Source organism: Lygodium microphyllum, chromosome 11 (genome assembly GCF_053477565.2).
Source record: "Lygodium microphyllum isolate KBCC chromosome 11, Lygodium_microphyllum_v1.1.10, whole genome shotgun sequence".
Lineage (NCBI taxonomy): Eukaryota > Viridiplantae > Streptophyta > Polypodiopsida > Schizaeales > Lygodiaceae > Lygodium > Lygodium microphyllum.
In genome coordinates, this window is record NC_141145.1 from 64,435,411 (window position 1) to 64,456,952 (window position 21,542).

General features: G+C 43.1%; 1 protein-coding gene across 5 annotated transcripts in view; it reads left to right on the plus strand.

The window, feature by feature from the left end:
* LIG6 (DNA LIGASE 6) overlaps positions 1–21,542 on the plus strand; it is a 251,305-nt gene that overhangs the window by 13,577 nt on the left and 216,186 nt on the right. For all 5 annotated transcript variants that reach the window (XR_015692342.1, XR_015692343.1, XM_087687657.1 and 2 more), the window contains exons 2-3: positions 3,096–3,213; positions 3,891–3,972. Coding sequence is in view for 3 of the 5 variants with exons in the window: in XM_087687657.1 (XP_087543783.1) it covers positions 3,096–3,213; positions 3,891–3,972 (200 nt within the window). In the remaining 2 variants the exon portion in view is untranslated. The remainder of the gene's footprint in view (positions 1–3,095; positions 3,214–3,890; positions 3,973–21,542) is intronic.

Sequence of the window (21,542 nt, forward strand, 5' to 3'; positions counted from 1 at the left end):
CTCATACAACCATTTACTGTGATCCTCATGAAGTGGTCTTTGTAGTAGGACATCTTCATGGGAAGGGGTTGCCATGATGAGATCCATGTGTGTTGTATGTGTAGCTGATAGATATGCTGTTGTATGACCAAGTTTTCTTTGAGAGTCGGAGAGGTGTATGGAGAAAGAGTCAAGGTTGTATTGGAAGGGGGGGGAGGTGGACCATGTTGATCCCATATCCTGTAAGCCATTACTCAATGTGTGCATACAATGAGGTCTCATGTCTTCTTGGGATAGTTGCTAGGTGGCCTTGAATGCTCTCCTAGGTAGTCTATCTAGATGCATGGCACACATTGTGTGGATACAACTGATGGTCTAGAAAAGAGCCTCTAACATCATGGGTGTGTAGCAAACTTTGCTCTGATTTGGAGAGGGGAAGGGCGGCGTGCGCACGCGCGCGCGCGCGCGCACACACACACACACACACACACACACACACACAGAGGCTCTTCTCCATCCTTTCCTTCTTCTCTATTTTCTCTCAACATTGGAGCTACACAAAGTGGTTGCAAAGAAGTAAAGGAGATGGCTTGGAGCCCAACACATGGATTGTGAGGCCATCAATGACATTTGGTGCTCTCGGACTACAACACAACAAAGGTAAGTAGGTGAGTTCACTAAAAGTTTGGAGTCTTTTGGTTTCTTGTTTGTAAGAGTAGCGCGAGAGGAAATTGGATAGTTTGGAGCTAGAGTATGAGCCAATTGGGTAAGAGATAGATGAGCTGATAGTACATCCAACCATTGAAGGGATAAGAGTCTCCATTCAATGCCTTGATTGTTGAGCTCTCATTGAGCTAACATGTAGTCTCCTTAGGGGCTGCTACACCCCATTGGTGTGTTAGTGAGGGTGCTAGACTGGGCAGTAGAAAGCAGGCTGTGAAAGGGAGAGAGGAGGCAAAAAATGCTGAATGTGAGGGCTGGCAATGGGCAGCAGTTATTTGTAGTTGAGGACTCCAAAACTGGCCAACCAGCTGCAAAAGGAGATGAAAAATTAGGCTGACCTGCTGCTGATGATAAGTAACCTATCAACCACCGTAAAGGCTGCTGCTGCCAGCCTGCTACGTGGCACAAACTGCAATGCACTTTCAGAGTTTCAGAAATATTCTGTTTCCTCATAGCAAGTGTGAGCACCGTTGGAGACTGAATGATCCCGTTGGAAACTGAAATGGAAATGCATGCAAGGCTGCCACAGCTCCTTTGTCCTTGTCAAACTTTGACAGAGCTGACAACTAGGAGATGAATGGTATGAATATAAGAAATGCTTATAGATAGAGCTTCCCATAAATAGTTAGGGAAAGGAGGAGCCGCTGCGGTGGGGGTTGCCCAATGTAGGCACCATGTAACTGGGGCATGGCCTCCCCTTGCAAGCCTTTGCACTGTTTTTTTCTGGTGTTTTTAAGAAAAAAATTAATATTCTCCCTCCTCCCCTGAAGGATGTTTCCACAGGGAAGGAATCCAGCTTTTGTAGGGGGTGTCCCCCCCTCAAATCTCATTACCTTTATAAAGGTAATTTTTTGTGCACTTAATGATGTAATAAATGTATCTCTTCTACGGCACTGTGTATGGAATGTAACCTTCACTTAATGGTTGGAGTAGTAAGTCATATCCACTTGAAGCAGTCCTAGAGGGCAGCAGCATGAGGACTGGAGGAATGATCACTTGAAGTTGTCCTTGAGGGCAGCAGTAGCTATGTCTTGGGTTGCAGCAGTGTTAGGGATGAGATAGGTGACATTGCAGTAGTAGTAGGCATCTGTGGGGGCTGAAGCAGGGGTGGTTGTGGCAGGTTGGAATGATGTTGCAGCAGCAACAGTGGGTGGTAGTGCTATGTGCATAGGCTGAACACTAGTGCAGAAGGTATGGCACACAAGGTCAATGATTGAATAATGGAATTTATGTGGAATTATGGGGATTGGCATAAAGGATGCCTTCTCCTGGATTCCTTTGTGTAGAGTTGGGCAGCTGTGGACTACTTGAGCAGAGCTTTTTGCAGTTGATTTAATTTAATCCTTTTGGGGCTGTTCTAGAGCTGAATAAAATTGGCCATTAATGGACATTTATTTTTGGCCCAATTTAAGCCTTGCTTAGCAGCTGAAGGGGTGGATGATTAAGGAAGGGTAAGCGAGGAGAAGAAAGGGGAAGGCTAAATGGGCTTGGGAGGAGGCTGAGCGGGAATGGCTGAGGAGTCGAGCAAAAAGAAGGCTGAAAGCAGTGAAAAAGGGAAGAGTGGGAAGTTGAGGCAGTGTAATGTGCAAAAGAGGAAAGGAGAGGGAGGTAGCAGTAGCAGAAAGGCTGGAGACAGGCAAGAAGGGAGCACTCAGGTAAGGACGGACAGGGCCTAGGTAAATGGGGAGAAGAGGCGGTGAGCAGAGAAACAGGGTGTGTGGTAGAGCAAGGTAACGGGCATAGGAGCAAAGAGCGTACTGTAGCGAGTGTACCGTAGCAGGTTGACACCTCATGTGTATGTTGTTGCGTGGCAGCAGAAAAGCTTTGGATATTTAGTTGGTAAGTTTCTATAATCTCTGGATTCACAGCACCTAGTCCATCCCTCCATGATGGTAACTGTGGTAAGTCACAGCAGATGCATCAGGCTTTCCTACAACCTTGAGGAGAGTATTTCAATGAAAATTCTATTTGGTAAATATGTGGTAAGTTACGGCAGATGCAGCAGGGTTTCCCACAACAAAATGCATCTGTATGGTATGCTGATAAACAAGGCCCACGATTTCAGCAAGCCCCTGAAAACTTCAGTGAATACAATGTTCTCATATTTCAGCTGGCGACTCTCTTTAAACATGGACATATTATAAGAACAAAACTTAAGATTAATTGGCATTCTATAGAGTACTTCTATGGTCAATGACTCTCATTGAGTAGTGTGTTCTCATGTTTTGGCTGGTTCATTTTTGTTACAAAAAAGAATTAAAAAAAGTGTGGCATACTGACAAGTTATGGTCTATTTTAAATCCTAAGGCTGCTTTCATCTGTAACAGGTTGTGCAATTCATTGTCAACCAAGATGATGAACACAAATATACTGCTCTGCTTTTGTTTATGCAGCATGCTGGAGGCATAATGAACCTGCTCCTTACCTGCACCTTGCTCGAGCTTATGACTTGATTGAGCAAGAAAGTGGGCGCTTAAAGACTTCAACAATGCTTTGCAACATGTTTCGCAGGTTTTTTTTTGCTCTGATTCTTTTCTGTATTTGCAAAGCAGTTTTTCTTCTTGTTATGCTTATTTTCTTAGTAAATATGGGACTTACCCCTATCAGTGGTTCCTCTGTAATTTTGGCTTTGAGGTCAGGGTTTACCCTAGGTATATGACGAGAATGTTGGTTGATCTGGATCTGTTTTGGCTTTTAGCACGTTTGCACATGTTAAGTTTCTGGCTTTATCTTTTACCTCTGAATGCTATCTCCTTGGGCAGTTGATGTGCTAAGATGATAGCTTTTCTTGTGCCTTGACTCCTGAAAAATTAGGGCTATGTTTTGCTTTCTTAAATAGCTTCCTCGTTGGCAGATTTGACTTTGGGTTTTTGTCTTTTTTTGTGTTTCTGACCTTTGTTCAGGTTTTGATATCATCCTTAGGAATTAATGTTGGCTTATTGCACCTTTCCACTCAATTTTTAACTTCCAAATCTTACATTCTTGGGCAGTCAGTGTGCTAAGATAATAGGCTTTCTTGTACCTTGATTCCTGAAAAATTAGTGCTATGTTTGGCTTTATTAAATAGCTTCCTCTGTCGGAAGTTTTAACTTCTGGGTTTTGTCTTCTTTTGAGTTTCTGACCGTTGTTCAGGTTTTATATCATCCTTAGGGATTAATGTTGGTTTATGATGCTCCCTCTTCTTCCAGTTTACTTGTGTTATCGCCTGGGGCAGTTCTTCCTGCTGTGTATCTCTCAACAAACCGTATTGCACCTGATTATGAAAATGTGGTATGTATTTCCGATGGAATTGATTTTTGTCAAGCCAAGACGTCAATCAAGGCCTTGAAAAGATTTGTGTTAAGTAGTGCAGATGTAACAAACATGTCTCAGTCATTTAGCTACCTTTTATATTGTAAAGCTAAGAGAATGATTTATTCATATTGACTCATTGAACTGTCCATGCTACCTTGTAACTAGCTGGGACCCATGTGTGATCGTGTTAGCAGTGTTAACAAAGGTCTGTTTTTGATTGATGGTAACAGCATGGAAAGATAATTGAGAAAGAAAGAATGGAAGATTTATCTATCTTTTTTCCAAGTGTCCGAGTTAGAGCTAAGATGGTAGGGATTGAGTTTTAGGTGTGCCATGAAGTCTTTGACTTGGATCTAGATCATAATTAGGTATTGTTCTGAGAGGATGTGAAAACAAAAGGCCTAACTCAGTGCACAAAGAACATGAACTCCTTGAAAATAGATGAATGCTTATGTATGTGGAGTGAAAAATGAACGAATGAATATAGGAACATTTGCACGACTGAGGTATAAGAGACAATGAATCAACACAATCTGCTGAAGAAGCTGAACCAGGGGTGAAAGCTCAAAGTATAGAGAGGAATACAAGATCAGAAGCCTTAAGAGGGGTGGTCTTGATTGTGTGGAGCATGACCATGAAGGGTTGGCTCTACGACTTGAAGAAATGAAAGATTGAGATGAGGAAGGACGTGATCTTTGATCAGGCTTTGGCCTTTGATGATCCTATTGATGGTTTTTCTACAAGTGGCTCTTTGTCTTCGGCTGACACCATGTACAACCCCACAAAACCAACCCCCCCCCCCTGGTTTAGCTTAAAATGCATTAGCTTGACTTAAATAACCCCAAAACACACTTAATTAATGAAGAAATCTTCTTATTTTAAAAAGAAACGCAATCGTAGAGAGAGACTGTGTTCCACATGCAAAACCCTAATTTGGGTGCCCCAAACTTTTTATAAATAGGCATGCAGCCCACCACACTTTTTAATCTCGTTTTTGTAGGTTTTAAAAGCCGTATCTTTGCTGTCCACACCCCGTTCGCAGAGGACATTCGTGGTCAGAGTTTCCCTCAGCCATCTTCTACCATCTAGCACTTGATTCCAGCTTTTGCCACCTGTTTGTAGTTAATGCTTGGTACCCTGGAGCTGTTGTCTACTATCTAAGTGTTGCATTGGATGTTGATGTCAACATCTGGTACTATTGCCAGCAGTCTAGAGCTGTCGCCCTGATCTTCTCTCCTCCATAGGCTACGTTTACAGTTTTTGGCTACTGCCCTGATATTCTCTCTTCTCCACAAGCTGCGTTTGCATCTAACAATTGTTGCTCAAAATTTTATCTCCTCAGGTATTTGCGCTTTTAGTGTTTCTTTCTCCTATACATCTGCATCAGATCCAACCTTCCTTGACTGCGTTTACTGGTGTTTGGCACTCGAAGGTTGTCTTTGCTACGATTCGGGATCCGTTCGGAGTATGACACACTCTATAGCTCATAACCTCTCTCTTGATCCTAGAGATACGAGAGTTCGAGGTTCAGTATTTATTGCATAGTGTGTTTGCTGTATGAGCATTGTATATTAATTATTCATTCACTTTATTATTCATTGTGTTCATTGTCTCTAAGTTACCCTAACCCTAACCCTAATTGTGTTCTATGTTTATCAGTCTGTGCTTTGTCGTACGATTGGTTTGTGTTTTTTGTGTTTAGAGCATTTCTTCACATGGTATCAGATCTAAGTACTCTTATGACTTCGAACACATTCACAACACTACTCCAGTTTCCATAGCCAAACATGGATAGAAATGATTAGGAGTGGGCTTGCGAGCTTGCTTTTGCTTGATTTGACATGGGCGGAGAATCATTGCACTACCATGGAGTCCAGAGGTGCCGTTGAGTATAATCTCATCTTTATATATAGGGCTCAACAGGAGATTGAAGGTAAGCTTGAGTTTTCTCCTTTAGATTTGGTGCATAGAACTAATAATCTTGCAGGACCTTTGGAATCTCCACTACGAATTGACCATCCACAAGCAAAACTTGGCTCGGATTGCACATCACTTTCACAATACTTTTTTTCTCCAATACCAGGTATGAATCTTATTATTTCAGATCCTATGCCAACTGATTTTGTATTTTTTGTTAGTTTGGGGGATGCTCGTTCAGAAGAGACTCTTCAAAACAAACTTTGGTTTGTGAGTAATGAGGAAGACATATGAAACCGGTCTATGACTCACATAAAGCGGTAGTTCCTTCAATTAACACCTGATCTTTACACACACACATATAAGCAAAGACCTCACTCCCTCGCTCAACACTAGATTGGCCCCGAAGACCGGCGTCCCTCTTGGTATTTCTTTATCAATTAAAAGATGCAAAATTACAAAAATGATAATGTTCCAAAATATATAACCGGTGAACAGTTGGTTTGTCACAACTCTATAGAAATAGAATTTGTATTCTTTTTCATTAATTTGTCTATATAATGATTTATTAAATTTGTTTACTTTGCACTAATTAGATATAAAGAAAAGTGCATTGGAGTTGGCCACTGATGAGTGGTCATAGGTTATGGTGGACCCACGTGGTGGGTTAGAGAAAAGATAGTTCACACTTCCACCTATATGGCCCGATTGGGCGCCTGTGACCAGAACTCACGCATATCAGGGTTAGACTCGCACACAGAAAGGATTGATGCCTTGAAGTGTGGGCTAGATCTGCCAGAACGGATAGTTACAATCAACAAGATGGCATGATCATGAAATGCTTGTACAATGTGCATGTGTGGGCTGAAAGCTTGAAATGTACATTTCTTTGCATAGGAAAGTCACATGAAGATTCTGATACGGTTTTTGCGATGTACACGGAAAAATCGTTTATATGACATCCATATTGGGGGGTCCCTAAATTTTAGGAGGTTCCTAAATTTTAGGAGCCTTGAATTAGCCTAAAAATGCTAGTTCTAAAAAATAGGGATGTCATTCTAAAAATAGTAAATTTTGTACTCTGATTGTGCTTACTAAATTTGGTTGTTTCTATTCTTGACAGTATTCAGTCCAAAAAGGAAGGCCATAGAGAAGAGACAAGTGTCAAGACACTTGTCACACAAGTTTCCAAGAGTCCCACCATTTGTCACATCTCATGACATGTGGCTGGACAGTTGTCTTGTGCTACTTCACTTTCCCCTTTTGTACTAGCTCTTCCCTCTCCTATAAATAAGAGCTCGTTTTTCTTCATTCAGCATCATTTTTCTTTGCTGTAAACTCATGTACAACACCCACAGATAGCCAGAAACTGGCCCCATCCATCCCCATCATCATCCCCCACTTCTCCATTATCAAATTTTTCCATATTTCCTCTTCTATCATTGCTGTTTTACAGGACAGCAAGCCTGTAAATTCATTAAAGCACCTCCTTCTCGAGCTCTTTCTTCCATTTTAGCAACAAGAAGCAAGCCCTATCCATGTATTGCTGATCAACGATGGAGAAAGGCTGATTTCCCCTCGTTCTTCTCTCATACTGTAAAGAAATCAGTTCTTATCATTGCATAATAGATAATGCATGTGTGTTTGTACATCTTTGCATGATCTTGTGAGAGTGAGAATTACTTCTCCTCACTCTCAGGTTGATTGTAACTGAGCTCTTCTCTAAGGGACTTGGGTTGAGTAGAAATACATTCCTTCGGGGGGAGGGGGGGGGGGTTTGCCCATCTTCAACCCTCAATCTTGTCTCCATTACTTTCACATTTTCATGGCTGTAATTTTGTGAGTAATTTTCATTTTAAGCTTTAAGTATTCATTCTCTTTTATATTAAATCTCGAAAACAAGCAAATATCATAATTATTAAGCATACTACGTTGTTCGGGGCATTGACATGGTTTTCATCTCTTCTTAGTAAATCCCATCTGCATAAGAACAGTACAACATGTCCAGATCAACATCCCTTTTAGGAAAGCAGTTTCTGTGACTAAAACTCAATGATTACTGTGCAGAATTGCAATCTACAGATCTCTGAATTCATTGTTCTTACTGTCTGGCATGTCCTGAATTCACTGTTCTTACTGTTCATCATGTCCAGAGTTCACTGTTCTTACTGTCCAGCAGATTGTTCTTACTGTCTAGCATGTGCAGAATTCACTGTTCTTACTGTTCAGCATGTGACCAAAACTCAATGATTCGTGTGCAGAATTACAGTTTGTAGATCTCTGAATTCAGTGTTCTTACTGTCCAGCATGTCCTGCATTTTCTTTGATGGAATCAGCCCATCATGCAAAGCATTTACTCTGAGAATAGAGAGAGAGTTGATTAGAGGGAGCAAGCTCTACCTCCGTACTTGAGTCAGAGACGTAGAAGTATCGCCATGGTTGATTTTCTTGTAGCAATCTGCCGTCAACTCCTCAAAACTTCATGCTCCCACCTGTCCCTTATGCCCATTACGTTTTTTTTAATGCTCTCTCTCTCTCTCTCTCTCTCTCTTTTGGGAATTTGTGCCACATGGCATACTTTTACAAATTTTCCGTTTAAACCTTCTAGTCTAAAATTCTCCATGATCGGTGCAAAATTTGACCTCGGCATAGACCACAAAATTAATCCTTGTGCAAAAACGAAGATAATGATGTGAACAAATTCTGGGGTCCAAAAATAGTAACTCCCTAAATTTTAGAGATGGTGACCCCTGCATCCTTGAAGTTATTCTGAGCAAGTGTAAAGTGGCTTAGTTACGGTGACTTTTATTCCGTGAGTATTCTCACACGTGCATCTTTTGTCTTGGACAGGCTCATTGTCCTGCACCATCTCCAGTGGCTAAGCACACAGTCCCAAACCACTGGCATTCTGTTATTCAGTGCCCATTCAATATGGAACCAGTCCTAAGGCTCAGACAAACCATTAGTCTAATTTGGCCCAATGGCTGTCTCTTCTGGCCATGCAAAGATCTCGGCTTATTCCAAGAGAACTCAGGGGGTAAGAAGTAACAACAACAAAAGAAAAGAAAAATAAAATATTTATATAAGTAAATAAGAAAAGCAAGTGTAAAAAGTATCACCACCTGGTGACATAATCTCCTCTTGAAAGAAGCAAGTGACTTCGATTGCATGCCATGCATGCTAATGGATGACACAGGGCAATAACAAGATTCTCCATGTTATTAGTGCCATCGCATGTATCACTTGCTAACAGATGACACGGGGCGATGGTAGAAGTTTCCCCACTACCATTTATGTCATTGCAAGATCAAGTCTCACATAGGTGGAGGATTACATCCTATATCCAACTATGATTACTAGGAGCCTTTCTAATATACATGTTTTCGGATGCAACATAGGGCGATAGTACGTATGCGCGAACTATTAGTGTCATGACATGCATATTCATTCAAGTGAAGTGTAACAGATACAACTTCAAAGCACTGAGATTTCATTCAATGATACACATGTTAATGCTAAATGTAAACCATACATTGTGCATTATTCAATGAGATGCAGTATTCAACTGTACAATAGAGAATGCACATTGCTTCAAAAAGCATTCTAAGTCACTATAGATTCCAGTAAGAAAGCTTCTCGGTAAAGTTGCAATAACTGAGGCGAATCTGCCAACTCAGCCTCTTCCATTCATTTGGCATCCATTGGTGAATAGTTCTTGAACTTCACCAAAAATCTTCTTATAACTCTATCTTTTACTTTCTTATCCTTATGTGCCAGGATCTACTCAGGAACTAGAATCTCATCTAATTCCTCTACTTCAGGCTGTTTCTCTTCAACCATATCTTCTGGCATTTCACGAATAAAAGGCCTCAATAGGCTCACATGGAATGCATGATGAATTTTCCAATTCTCTAGCAATTTCAACCTATATGCTATGTCATTGATCTTCTCTGAGACTTGAAAAGGGCCATAGTAATGCATACTCAGCTTTGGAAACAAACGTTCCTTGCCCTTTTGTTTTCTCAAACGTGCCTTTTCAAAACGCAATAAGACCCAATCATCCTTTTTGAACAAGAGTTCTCGACGATGACTATCAGCATCTCTTTTCTATTTAGCTTGTAACTTTTCTAGGGCTTACTTAACCTTTTTATATACTCTTCCCAATCTTTTACATAACGATCTGCTTCACAAATGTTATCTTTTGTCTTCCAAATAAGAGGAATTTTCTTTTCACCCTCCACAATCTCAAAAGGTTCTTTGCTAGTAGATGAGTGCACTGTATTATTGTATGCATACTCAACCAATGGCAAGTAGTGTTCCCAAGAAGTCTTATGATCTGAAAAATAACACTTTAGTAGATCTAAAACAATCGAGTTTGCTTCTTTAGAGTGTCCATCAGTTTGTGGATGGAAAGAAGATGAAAATTTCAGCATAGTGCCCATGTTTTCAAACAATGCTTTCCAAAACAAGCTAGTCATTCTTGGGTCTCTATCACTCACAATTGACCCTTGCATTCCATGGTACTTGAAGATATTTTGCATAAATATCTTTACCATGTGTTTTGACTTAATCTTTTTCCTTACAGGAATGAAATGTGTCTGTTTGCTGAATCTGCAAATGATAGTCCAGATTCCATTATTCCCTGAAGAAGTTCTTGGAAGATAAAAAATGAAATTCATGGTAATACTTTCCCATGGCCTTTCACGAATAGGCAGTGTTTGCAATAACCCTTGTGCCTTCTGTCTATCAAATTTGAGCTTTTGGCATACAAGGCAATATGTGACATATGCATCAACATTAGACCTCAAGGTTGGCCAATAGAAGAAAGTCCGTACCGCTTTGACTGTAGCATCAATACCACGATGTCTTGCACACAATGGAGCATGATTTTCCAATAAAACTTTTGGCCTTAACTGTTTTGCAACGCATAGTCTTCCGTGCATTATGATAAAGCCTTCTTTGAATACATAATGATCATGATGTTGGCCATTGATCAATTGTTCATAGATTTCAAAGAAATCTTCGTGATTAGCATACTCCTCTTTCATATCATCCAATTCATGGTGATAAGGAATTGAAACAGCTGACACCTGTGGTTTGCGAGATAAAGCATTTGCGTCTACATTCTTCTTGCCTTTCACATGCACTATGTGAAAATGAAACATAGATAGGAAATTTGCCCAACGCATGTGTTTCTTTGACAATTTAGCCTGTGTGAGAAAGTATCTAAATGCTTGATGATCCATTTGCACTACAAAATCAGCACCAAGCAAATAGTGCTTTCAACTAGAGAGTGCATGGATCACAGCCAATAATTCTTTCTCATAAATTTGGTAAGTCCTTTCAATGACAGAAAGTACTCTACTCTCATATGCCACAACTCGACCATTTGCATTAATACAACACCAATGCTGTTTCCACATGTATCACACTGCACTATGAATGGCTTAGATAGATCTGGCAAAATAAGTACTAGATATGTAGTCATTTTCCCCTTCGAACATCTAAATGCTAATTTCTCTTTGTTAGTCCATTGCCATTTGACATCCTTCTTTTCAAGCGCATGTAAAGGAGAAGCAATCTTTGCAAAGTGTCTTACAAATCTTCTGTAGTAAGAGCATAGGCCAAGAAAACTGCAGACATCATGAACGGTTTTCAAGTCTGGCCAAGAGACAATTGGTTCTATCTTTGCAGGATCCATCTTCACACCATCTCCATCTTCACACCATCTTTAGAAACTATGTGCCCACGGAAGTGAATTTTTGCCAAAAAGAATTCACTCTTCTTACCATTAATGAGCAATTTGTTATGCTAAAGCTCATTAAAGACTGCAACTAGGTGTTTTCTATGCTCCTCTTCATTCTTTGAAAACATAATCATATCATCAAAGAATGTGCCAATGAAACTTAGATAAGGGCGGAAAATTCTATCCATCATCCTATTAAACGTAGCAGGAGCATTTGTCAATCCAAACGACATGACTAAAAATTCATAGAGACGAAATGCCGTTCTAAAAGCAGTCTTATGGATATCCTCTAGCTTGATTTTGATTTGATGGTACCCACTTTTCAAATCTATCCTGCTAAACATTTGTGCTCCCTGTAATCGATGAAGAATGCTATCTATCCTTGGAATCGGACACCTGTTCTTGATCATGTTCTTATTCAAGGCTATGTAGTCAATACACATTTGGCAAGAGCCGTCCTTTTTCTGAACTAACAACACGGGTGAACAAAACGGAGAACTACTGGGGCTGAATTAGTCCCTTCTCTAAAAGCTCATCAACCTATGTCATAATCTCTTGCTGCTGCGCCGCATTGACCCTGTGTCAAAAGATGACGTACCAACGAGATAGTAGGGTTGGCGAGGAGAAACATGGAGTGAACTCGGCAAATATGGAGAAGAGAAGAGAAGAGAGAAGAAAATCTGATGAATGGAATGATGAAGACTTGAATTATGGAGTGAATGTGATACAATGGAACAAGGGTGCCGTAGCACAAGGAAGATGATGATGACAGCTACAAACCACGAACCGCAATGTTCTCCTGAAGGTGTGTGAGGGTAGTAGAGAGGCTGGAGAGAAGAGGTGACAGACTAAATGAATCAGCCGTAAGGAATGAATGAGAGAGTGGCCTATAAATACGCATAGTCAGTCTAGGATGGCGCCCCTTTTTGGGGCTGCAAACCCTAAACGCAAAACGCAGAAACGCAAAAAACGCAAACTGCAGGTGAAGGATTTCTCAACACCCCCTCTCAAGCCGAAAAAGGGGAACAAGAGAAGAGTGAGGTGGAGATGCAATGCTACATGCTAAATGCTAAAGAATACTCATGCAGTAGGTGCCACTTGGACAGTGTTCCTCGTGGGAAAATTGTTCACCTGCCCAAGCACCCTAGTACAAAGAAGATGAAAACATGCAATGCATAGGAGGAATGTCGGACTTTGTGTGGTGCCGAGAACCATAAGGATATGCTTGTCCTCGATCTCGGGAGGTGGCTCCATGGTTACCAAGTGACAAAGGCAAGAAGAGAAGAGGAGGAAGAAGATGTAGAGGATCCCTAAGACCCAAGATTTCCATCAGAAAGAGAACTTGCAGTAAAGAATAGTAGATAGAGTGAACTGGAGAACCCGAAACTCAACCTCGGGAGAGAAGCCACTAGCTCCATGCATCCATGCTGAAAGGAATTCAAAGGCCTCGTCACCATGTCGTGGTGGCTGAACCTCCGAGGTCCCGATCTAGGTGGTATCTGAAGATCCTGGGTATCAGTAGAAGAGATGACTGGTCGAAGACAGCCACCCCAAGAAAGTAGAGGATGGGTGAAGAACTTCATGTGGAGTAGGTTCCCCCTTTGAGGTGGGAGGTGGAGGGGACCCTGTTGAAGTCGAAGAAGAAGTAGATGCCCCTCTAAGGGCAAAGAAATAACATCTCCCTTTGAATTCCCCTCTGAAGTAGATAGGGAATTCAAACTCATGGATCACGGACTCCGAAATGTTTGATGACGAAGGAAGTACCGCCAATCGTGTCGAAGAAGGTATTTGGGGTGCCAAAGAGCTCCCAAAGGTAGCCTCTCGAATCTAAGTAGTCGAGGGTGAGGAAGGGTGGGGCTCAAAATGAGCAAGAGGTGGGCAACAGTCGCTGTCTCTTAGTGGAGCAGACTGGGTAGCCGAAGAAGAGGAAGGAGTTGAGCACCCACTGTCTCTTGAAGGAGCAGACTAACGAGGAGACAATATCAAACAATCATTGTCTCTCGATGGAGCGGACTGTAGATCCGTAGGTCGTGGAAGCCACTATATCTGAAAACAAGTGGGAGAAGACTGTTGTTAGCATTGCGATGATCTCCAAGAGGTCGTAGCACCAATCGATCCTCCATGTGCTCGAAAGAACTTAGTGTGCATCGGATGCATCTTATTGCCTTGAGCATAGTACTCCGATAGCTGATGCAGAACAATCTTTGTGGCCTAGAAAGGAGAGATGGCACAAGGAGTGCCTGGTAGAAGACGCATATACTCCGGAGGGGTAGGGAGCAAAGGTCGAAGTCGACAAGCATTGGTCGTGTGTCCGATGATGCCACTGTAGAAGCACCCAGTAGTCTGGTCATCTATTGGTAAAGAAGCCATGGATACCAGTGTGCCTTGCTGAAGAGGAAGAGGTCAACCACCCTAAACCACGAACCGCAATGTCCACCTCAAGGGATGTGAGGGCAGTGCGAAGCACGAACCGCAATGTCCACCTCAAGGGGTGTGAGGGTAGTGGAAGGGCTGGAAGTAAGCTGCTAGTGGGAGGATATGACCAGCAGTAAGAGATTGCAACTAGTAGAAAAATGCATGTGAGGAGAGAGAAAGACTAAAAAGCAGGCAGGACAGCCTATAGGAGAGACAAAGACTAAAAACGTAGGCAATAGGTGAGAGAAAGACTAAAAACGCAGGCAGGACAGCTTGTAGGAGAGAGAAAGAATAAAAACGCAAGTAGGACAGCTTGCAAGAGAGAGAAAGACTGAAAACGTAGGCAGCATGACTATGACGACGTGGCAAGCTGTACGGTAGTAGGTCTACATAGGAACAGCAGTCGCCTGACTGAAATCAGCTCCAAACTGCGTGAAGAGGGCTGGAAATCAGGCGCCAACTAATGGAGACAGCAATGGATAGCTTTGGCTGAGATGTCCTCCGCAAACGGGGTGTGGGCAGCGAGCTGAAACACTTGAAATCTGCAAAAACGAGATGTTGATACAATGGAAGAAGAAGAGAAGTGGATGTCGAACCTACCACCGGTCTTAGCTTTCACTGGAGTGGAGGATCTTTGCTGCTGTTTGAGCAGATCCAGCTTTGATACCATGTCAAAAGATGACATACCAGCGAGATAGTAGGGTTGGCGGGGAGGAACATGGAGTGAACTCGGCAACATGGAGAAGAGAAGAGAAGAGAAAAGAAACTCTGATGAATTGAATGATGAAGAATTGAATCATGGAGTGAGTGTGATACAAGGGAACAAGGGTGCCGTAGCACAGGAAGATGATGATGATAGCCACGAACCACGAACTACAATGTCCTCCTGAAGGGGTGTGAGGGTAGTGGAGAGGCTGGAGAGAAGAGATGACGGACTAAATGAATCAGCCGTAAGGAATGAATGAGAGAGTGGCCTATAAATAGGCACACTTAGTCTAGGATGGCGCCCCTTTTTGGGGCTGCAAACACTAAACGCAAAAAATGCAAACTGCGGGTGAAGAGTGAAGGGTTTCCCAACACCCTCCACGGTGGCCTATTGGATGGAATAGTCCCTAGAATAAGATCTATGGTATGATCTTCAAGCCTCTTAGGGGGTAACTCTCCTAGTTACAAATCTGAGAAACAATCACTGAATTTATCCAAGAAAGCCCTTTTAGTTTTATCTAGTACAAACACATTACTGTCAACTTCATTAACGTGCTTTGCAAAAACCAAGTACGCAGAAATATGATTTTTCATTACAAAAGTAATTGCAGAAGGAGAAACAACTGGGACAGACTCTCCTTTAGCGTGCTTCCTGTGGCACCATAGGATACCCAACAGAACATCACATCCCTCTAAAGGCATAATATGGAACTCCTCTGTGTCCACATAGCTTTGAATATGCATACGAAGTTTGCAAAGAATGGGGGTGATAGGTTCAGTATGTCATGGGCATGCCAAATCAGCCTATCCAATTGGTCCCATTTCCTAGGGACGTATACCCAGCTTAGCTGCCAATGCCGATGAGATAAAGTTTGCACGAGCTCCAGGATCAAAGAAAATAAGCACTATGGAATCTCTGATCTTTCCCCAAGCTCTGCACAATTTTGTAGCATCATCACCTCCTTGATCTCCCACCTTATCAGGCACTAAGCCAATGCTCGGCTTCTTTTTATTTGGCGCATCTTTATCCTCCGCATCTGTAGAAGATTGCTGTGGGCACTTAGAAGCAATATAGCCTTTTTGTTCACATATAAAGCATTTGCCAGCCATCATTAAAGCCTTTCTTTCTTCAAATGATTTGCCAAAAAGTGGCCTCTTCTATCCTTTACCATGTTTCAAAGAAGTCTAGGTTGCTGCTGAAATCTTTTCTTCCAAAAAGACTTCTTTGTAAAGTTGGTCTTTTTTGGAAATTGCTTATTCTTCTTGCCAGGATCCTGCTTAAACTGAGAATCCTTCTTTTCAGTGCCCTTAAAGTTGTCAGCGTTTTCTTTCAATAATGCATTTGCCACACCAACATTTTCAATTAATTGTACCATATTTGCAACCCTATTCTTGGTACAATAATCCTGTACCGTATTTGTAAACCTAGTCCTGGTACAATAATCCCTGTTGGCTTTGGGCAAGCCGCAATAGTACTTTTCAATTTATTCTAATAGGGGCACTGTCCTGTAAGAACTCACGGGCAAAAGTGCTTCCCAAAATTTCGTATTGTACTCTTCTAAATCCGTACAATTTGCTGCGTCCAATTTATATCATGCAGTCATGACATCTACTTCAAACGTGTTAGTTAACCATGAGGCTACAAACAACTATTTAAAATGGACCCAAGTGGCAGGTGCATATCCTTGCATCAACAATATGTTCCACCATTGCAAAGCATTACCTTTCAAAAAAGTTGTAGCCTTCCACACCTTAGAAGTCTCAGTAAAATCCCCTCCTGTGTAAGCTGCATCAAACTGTTGTATAAAGGCATACCATTAGTTATGATGCCTTCTGGTGTAAGACAAAGTAGGTATGTGCCACCTCATGAGAGGCAAACACATAGTGAACCACAACCTAAGAAGGTTTGAAAGGGTTAGGAATCCAATTGATAGAATGGCATACAATGGGTATTCAGCCAGACATTACAGATATATGACTAAAGTATCAGGTTACAGAGAGCCTATGAAGTTCAGCGAGGCAGTTACATATGAAAATTGGTGTGCTGCCATGAATGAAGTATATGCAGCACTAGCTAAAAATGAAACATGGGATTTTCAACTTATCTTGCATACCACTGAAGGTTTCAAACTTTATTGCCTGACCACTCTCTTTATAGTCTTTCGGCTTTGCACTTTTTGGTGTCAGGTTGTCATAGACAGCTGGCTGTAAAAAGGGGAGTCCCTTACGTGCATTATCAGCATTCATTTCACATGTCTTAGCTGTCATATGTCCGCTAGGCTGAAAAAGACCAGTGGCTGCATTTTGTACTCTAGGCATTAAATAAGGACTTTGCAGAGTCTGATAACCGGGCTGTAGACCAGTATTAGCATAAGGTGGGTTCACTGCCTCAAAAGGCATCATTCCTGGTGGCCCTCTAGGCAAGTATCCCTGATAACCCGTGGGTAATCGAGCCATTGCTTGAAAAACTGACCCACCACCAAAGTAATGAGGATAGGTAGCAAACTGAGGAGGAATAGTCTGCTCTGGCACTTGTGCATTACTGCCTTGACCATTCACTCCCTGGTCTTGTGCTCGTGCTTCTTGTTGCACTAGACCTGTCTCCATGTTTGGTGTCTTTTCCACATACTCACGCACATTAGAAGCTTGCCTTTTTGAGTGCTCCATGTTATGATGTGACTTCAAATTTTTTTGCATCCGAGGATTCTTTACAAGTTGTTTGAAAGAGCCAACCATACCGAGGAGTTGTGCCATAAACAAGTCCCTCCTGTTCTTGCTCCTCATCTTGTGGTTCAATGTTGGTTCTAGAAGGTGCTAACACCTGTGCACCGATACTCTCTCTTCGGTGTCTATGAGTAGAAGAAGAACTCTCTTCTTCATGAGGGAGTTTTCCTTTGCCTTTATCCATGTCTGCTATCTCTCTAGTCCTGTAATCTCTATAAAACCTGTGTGTATGGCCTTTTCACCCAAAACTGTCCGAGCTTAAATTCTTACAGAAAAGAATTCAAATCTCGGGGATGGAACCATGAAACCAGTCTATGACTCATTTAGAGTGGTAGTTCCTTTAATTGACACCTAGTCTTTATACACACACACATAAGCAGAGACCTCACTCCCTCGCTCAACACCAGATTGGCCTCGAAGACCGGTGCCCCTCTCGGTATTTCTTTATCAATCAAAAGATGGAAAATTACAAAAATGATAATGTTCCAAAATACATAACATGTGAACAATTGGTTTTTATCTCTTCTGAGTAAATCCCAACTGCTCAAGAACAGTACAAAATGTCCAAATCAACATCACTTTTAGGAAAGCATTTCCTGTGACCAAAACTCAATGATTCTTGTGCAGAATTGCAGCTTGTAGATCTCTGAATTCACTGTTCTTACTGTCCAGCATGTCCAGAGTTCACTGTTCTTAACTGTTCAGCATGTGCAAAATTCACTGTTCTTATTGTCTAGCACACTGTTCTTACTATTCAGCATGTGACCAAAACTCAACGATTCGTGTGCAGAATTACAGCCTGCAGATCTCTGAATTTACTGTTCTTATTATCCAACATGTCCTGCATTTTCTTTGATGGAATCAGCCCATCATGCGAAGCATTTCCTCTGGGAATGGAGAGAGAGTTGATCAGAGGGAGCAAGCTCTACCTCCGTACTTGAGTCAGAGACGTAGAAGTACTCTCCATGACTGATTTTCTTGCAGCAATCTGTCAGAGTGCAGCGGTGCGGAAGCATAGGACTGAGAGAGAGAGAACGCAGAGAGAGAAGAGAGAGAAAGAGATAGTGGACGATGAAGATTTGCTGTATAAAGAATGCTGAATACAAAGATATACACGGGCGCAGTGCGCTGGACTGCGTGTCTCCACCTCGACGATGCAATCTGCTGTCCACCTCGAAGTCTGCTGCAGTCTGCACTGTCTGCTGTCTGAAATCTGTGAACAGAGACAGAATCTGCGCGTCACCGGTTTGTAATCTGCGTCAGAGAAGTGTGTAAGACTGCTGGGAACGTCGGGTATAAATAGCCGAGATCTGCCAGAAAATAGGGCGCCAGAAATACCCTGTCGGCTGCATTAAATGCAGCCGATTGACTATACAGGTCGGACTGCCACGTGGCAGTTCGACTGTGCAGTCCGACTGCACTCTGCCTCCTGCCTGGCTGTGATCTCTAACACCCCCTCTCAGAGCCGGGGCAGGGCAGAAGCCTGAGGGATCTGGAATGTCTCCGAAGTAGAGCCTGAGGAAGCGCCTTCGTAAACAAATCCGCAAGATTGTCCTCCGTCTTACAATACTCCACAGTGATGGTCTCATCCAGAAGCTTTTCTCGGATGAAGTGGTACTGGATCTCAATGTGCTTCGTCCGGGCATGAAAAACAGGGTTCCTTGCCAAGGCAATGCAACTCTCATTGTCACATCACAGCAATGTAGGATGAGTCTGGGGGCACCCAAGCTCCTCCAATAATCTCCGAAGCCACACAACCTCGCATGTGGTGGAAGACGCGGCCCGATACTCCGCCTCACTAGACGAAAGGGCTACCGTGGGCTGCTTCTTGCTACTCCATGAAATAACACCTGCACCCAAAGTAAAACAGTAACCTGTAGTAGACCGCCTGTGATCCACGTCACTGGCCCAATTCGAGTCGCTCCAACCTGCAAGTAAAAGATCTGACCCATCTGTCCCTGCGGGGTAATGAATCCCTAAATCAGACGTCCCCCGCAGATACCGAAGTATTCTCTGAGCAGCCTGCCAATGCACCGTCTTCGGTTCACTCATGAACCCTGCCAAGAGCCCAACAGCAAAACATAGATCAACCCTGGTGTTGAGAAGCCAAATCAAGGACCCAATCAACTGTCGATAGCGGGCCGCATCCGCCAAAGGAGAAGCGGAATGGGAAGTGGCCTTCCAGTTCGGATCCATAGGAGTAGAGAGGGCCCGAGAATCCTCCATCTCAAAAGACACCAAAAGCTTCTGTACATATCTTTGTTGAGAGATAAAGATCCCCCTCTGAGACTGATAAATCTCATGGCCCAAAAAGAAATGGAGTAGACCCAAATCCGTCATCTCGAACGTCCGATGTAAAGCTAACTTCGTCTCCTGGACCTGTTGTGCAGCATCACCCGTGACAATCAAATCATCAACATATAAGACAAACAACACACAACCATCCTTGGAAGTGTGAACATACAGCTGCGGATCGGCCTTGGACCGCTGATATCCCAATTGAGACTGGAGGAACGAATCAATCTTCTCGTTCCATGCACGTGGGGCCTGCTTGAGGCCATACAAGGCCTTCTTCAACCTGTAGACTTTCCCATCTGAAGAACCAAAGCCAGGAGGCTGCTCCACATAGATCTCCTCCTTCAAATCACCATTCAGGAAGGCCGACTTCACATCCAACTGATAAACAGGTCATCTCCTATGGCCAGTCAAAGCAAGAACAGCTCTAATGGTCGCCATACGAGTTGTGGGGGCAAAAGTGTCATGACAGTCAATACCTGGGCGCTGTGCAAAACCTTTAGCAACAAGGCGAGCCTTGTGCTTATCCAAAGTATCATCACTGAGGTATTTGGTCTTGAAGACCCACTTGACTCCAATCACCTTCTTCTTCGGGGAGCGAGGCACGAGTGACCAAGTGCCATTCCTCTCAATAGCCTCCAACTCGGCTTCCATAGCTTTCTTCCATGGGGCGGACTGTAAAGCCTCCTTCACGGAGGTGGGCTCTCGATCCTGCATAACACGGGACAGTAAACAATAGTTGGAGCAAACAAGCTCCGTAGAATGTGCCTGGTGTCTCCGTGACCGCCGCGGACCATCCTGCGGTCCCCACTCCTCAGGAACCCCCTCGATCCCTGAATCACGGAGTGTGTCACGGGCCCAGCGAGGAGGAGGCCGAACCTCCCCTCGACGTTCTCCATCAACAGAAGACTCTGAAATATCCACCGGTGGTAACTCCTCAGAGGTGTCCGGTGGAACTATAGACTCTGTGTCAGAGAAACAGAATCATAATCAAAAGGCACGGGCTCCAATGGAACTGTAGAAGGAGCCCAACTCTCCCCTGGATCTCCAAGAACGGGATGCTCCTCACCCGTTGAAGTAGCCGGAACCTCCACAAACCGCACATCACGGCTAGTGTACACATCCCGCTTGACGGGATCATATAGTCGGTAGCCTTGGGACTGAGAGCTGTAGCCAACAAATACCTGTTTTCGGGAAGCCGCTTCAAATTTATCACGGTGAGCCTTGGGAATGTGAACATAGGTATCACAGCCAAAGACCCGAAAGTAAGAATTTCTGGCTTTGTCCCAAAATAAGCCTCAAATGGAGTCATCCCTTCCACGGCCGAAGTAGGGGATCGATTAAGGATGTGGACTGCAGTAGCCACAGCCTCGGCCCACAGAACCTGAGGGGTTTGTCGGTGCTTCATCATGGTGCGCGCCATCTCGATCACACTGCGGTTCTTCCGTTCAAGAATACCATTTTCTTGAGGAGTATTAGTATTGGCAAACTCTTGGTGAATTCCTCTTTTTGCACAAAACCGAGCAAACTCATTAGACACAAATTCACCTCCCTTGTCGGATCGCAAGGTCTTCAACTGCCGGCCTGATCGGTTCTCCTCAAAGAGAAGCCAATCCTTGAAGTGCGAGAAAGCTTCTGACTTTAATGCCAAAAAGTAGGCCCAAGTCATCCTGCTATAGTCATCCACGATCAGCATGAAGTACGAGCTCCCACGAAGGGACTCATTCTTCATAGGGCCACATAG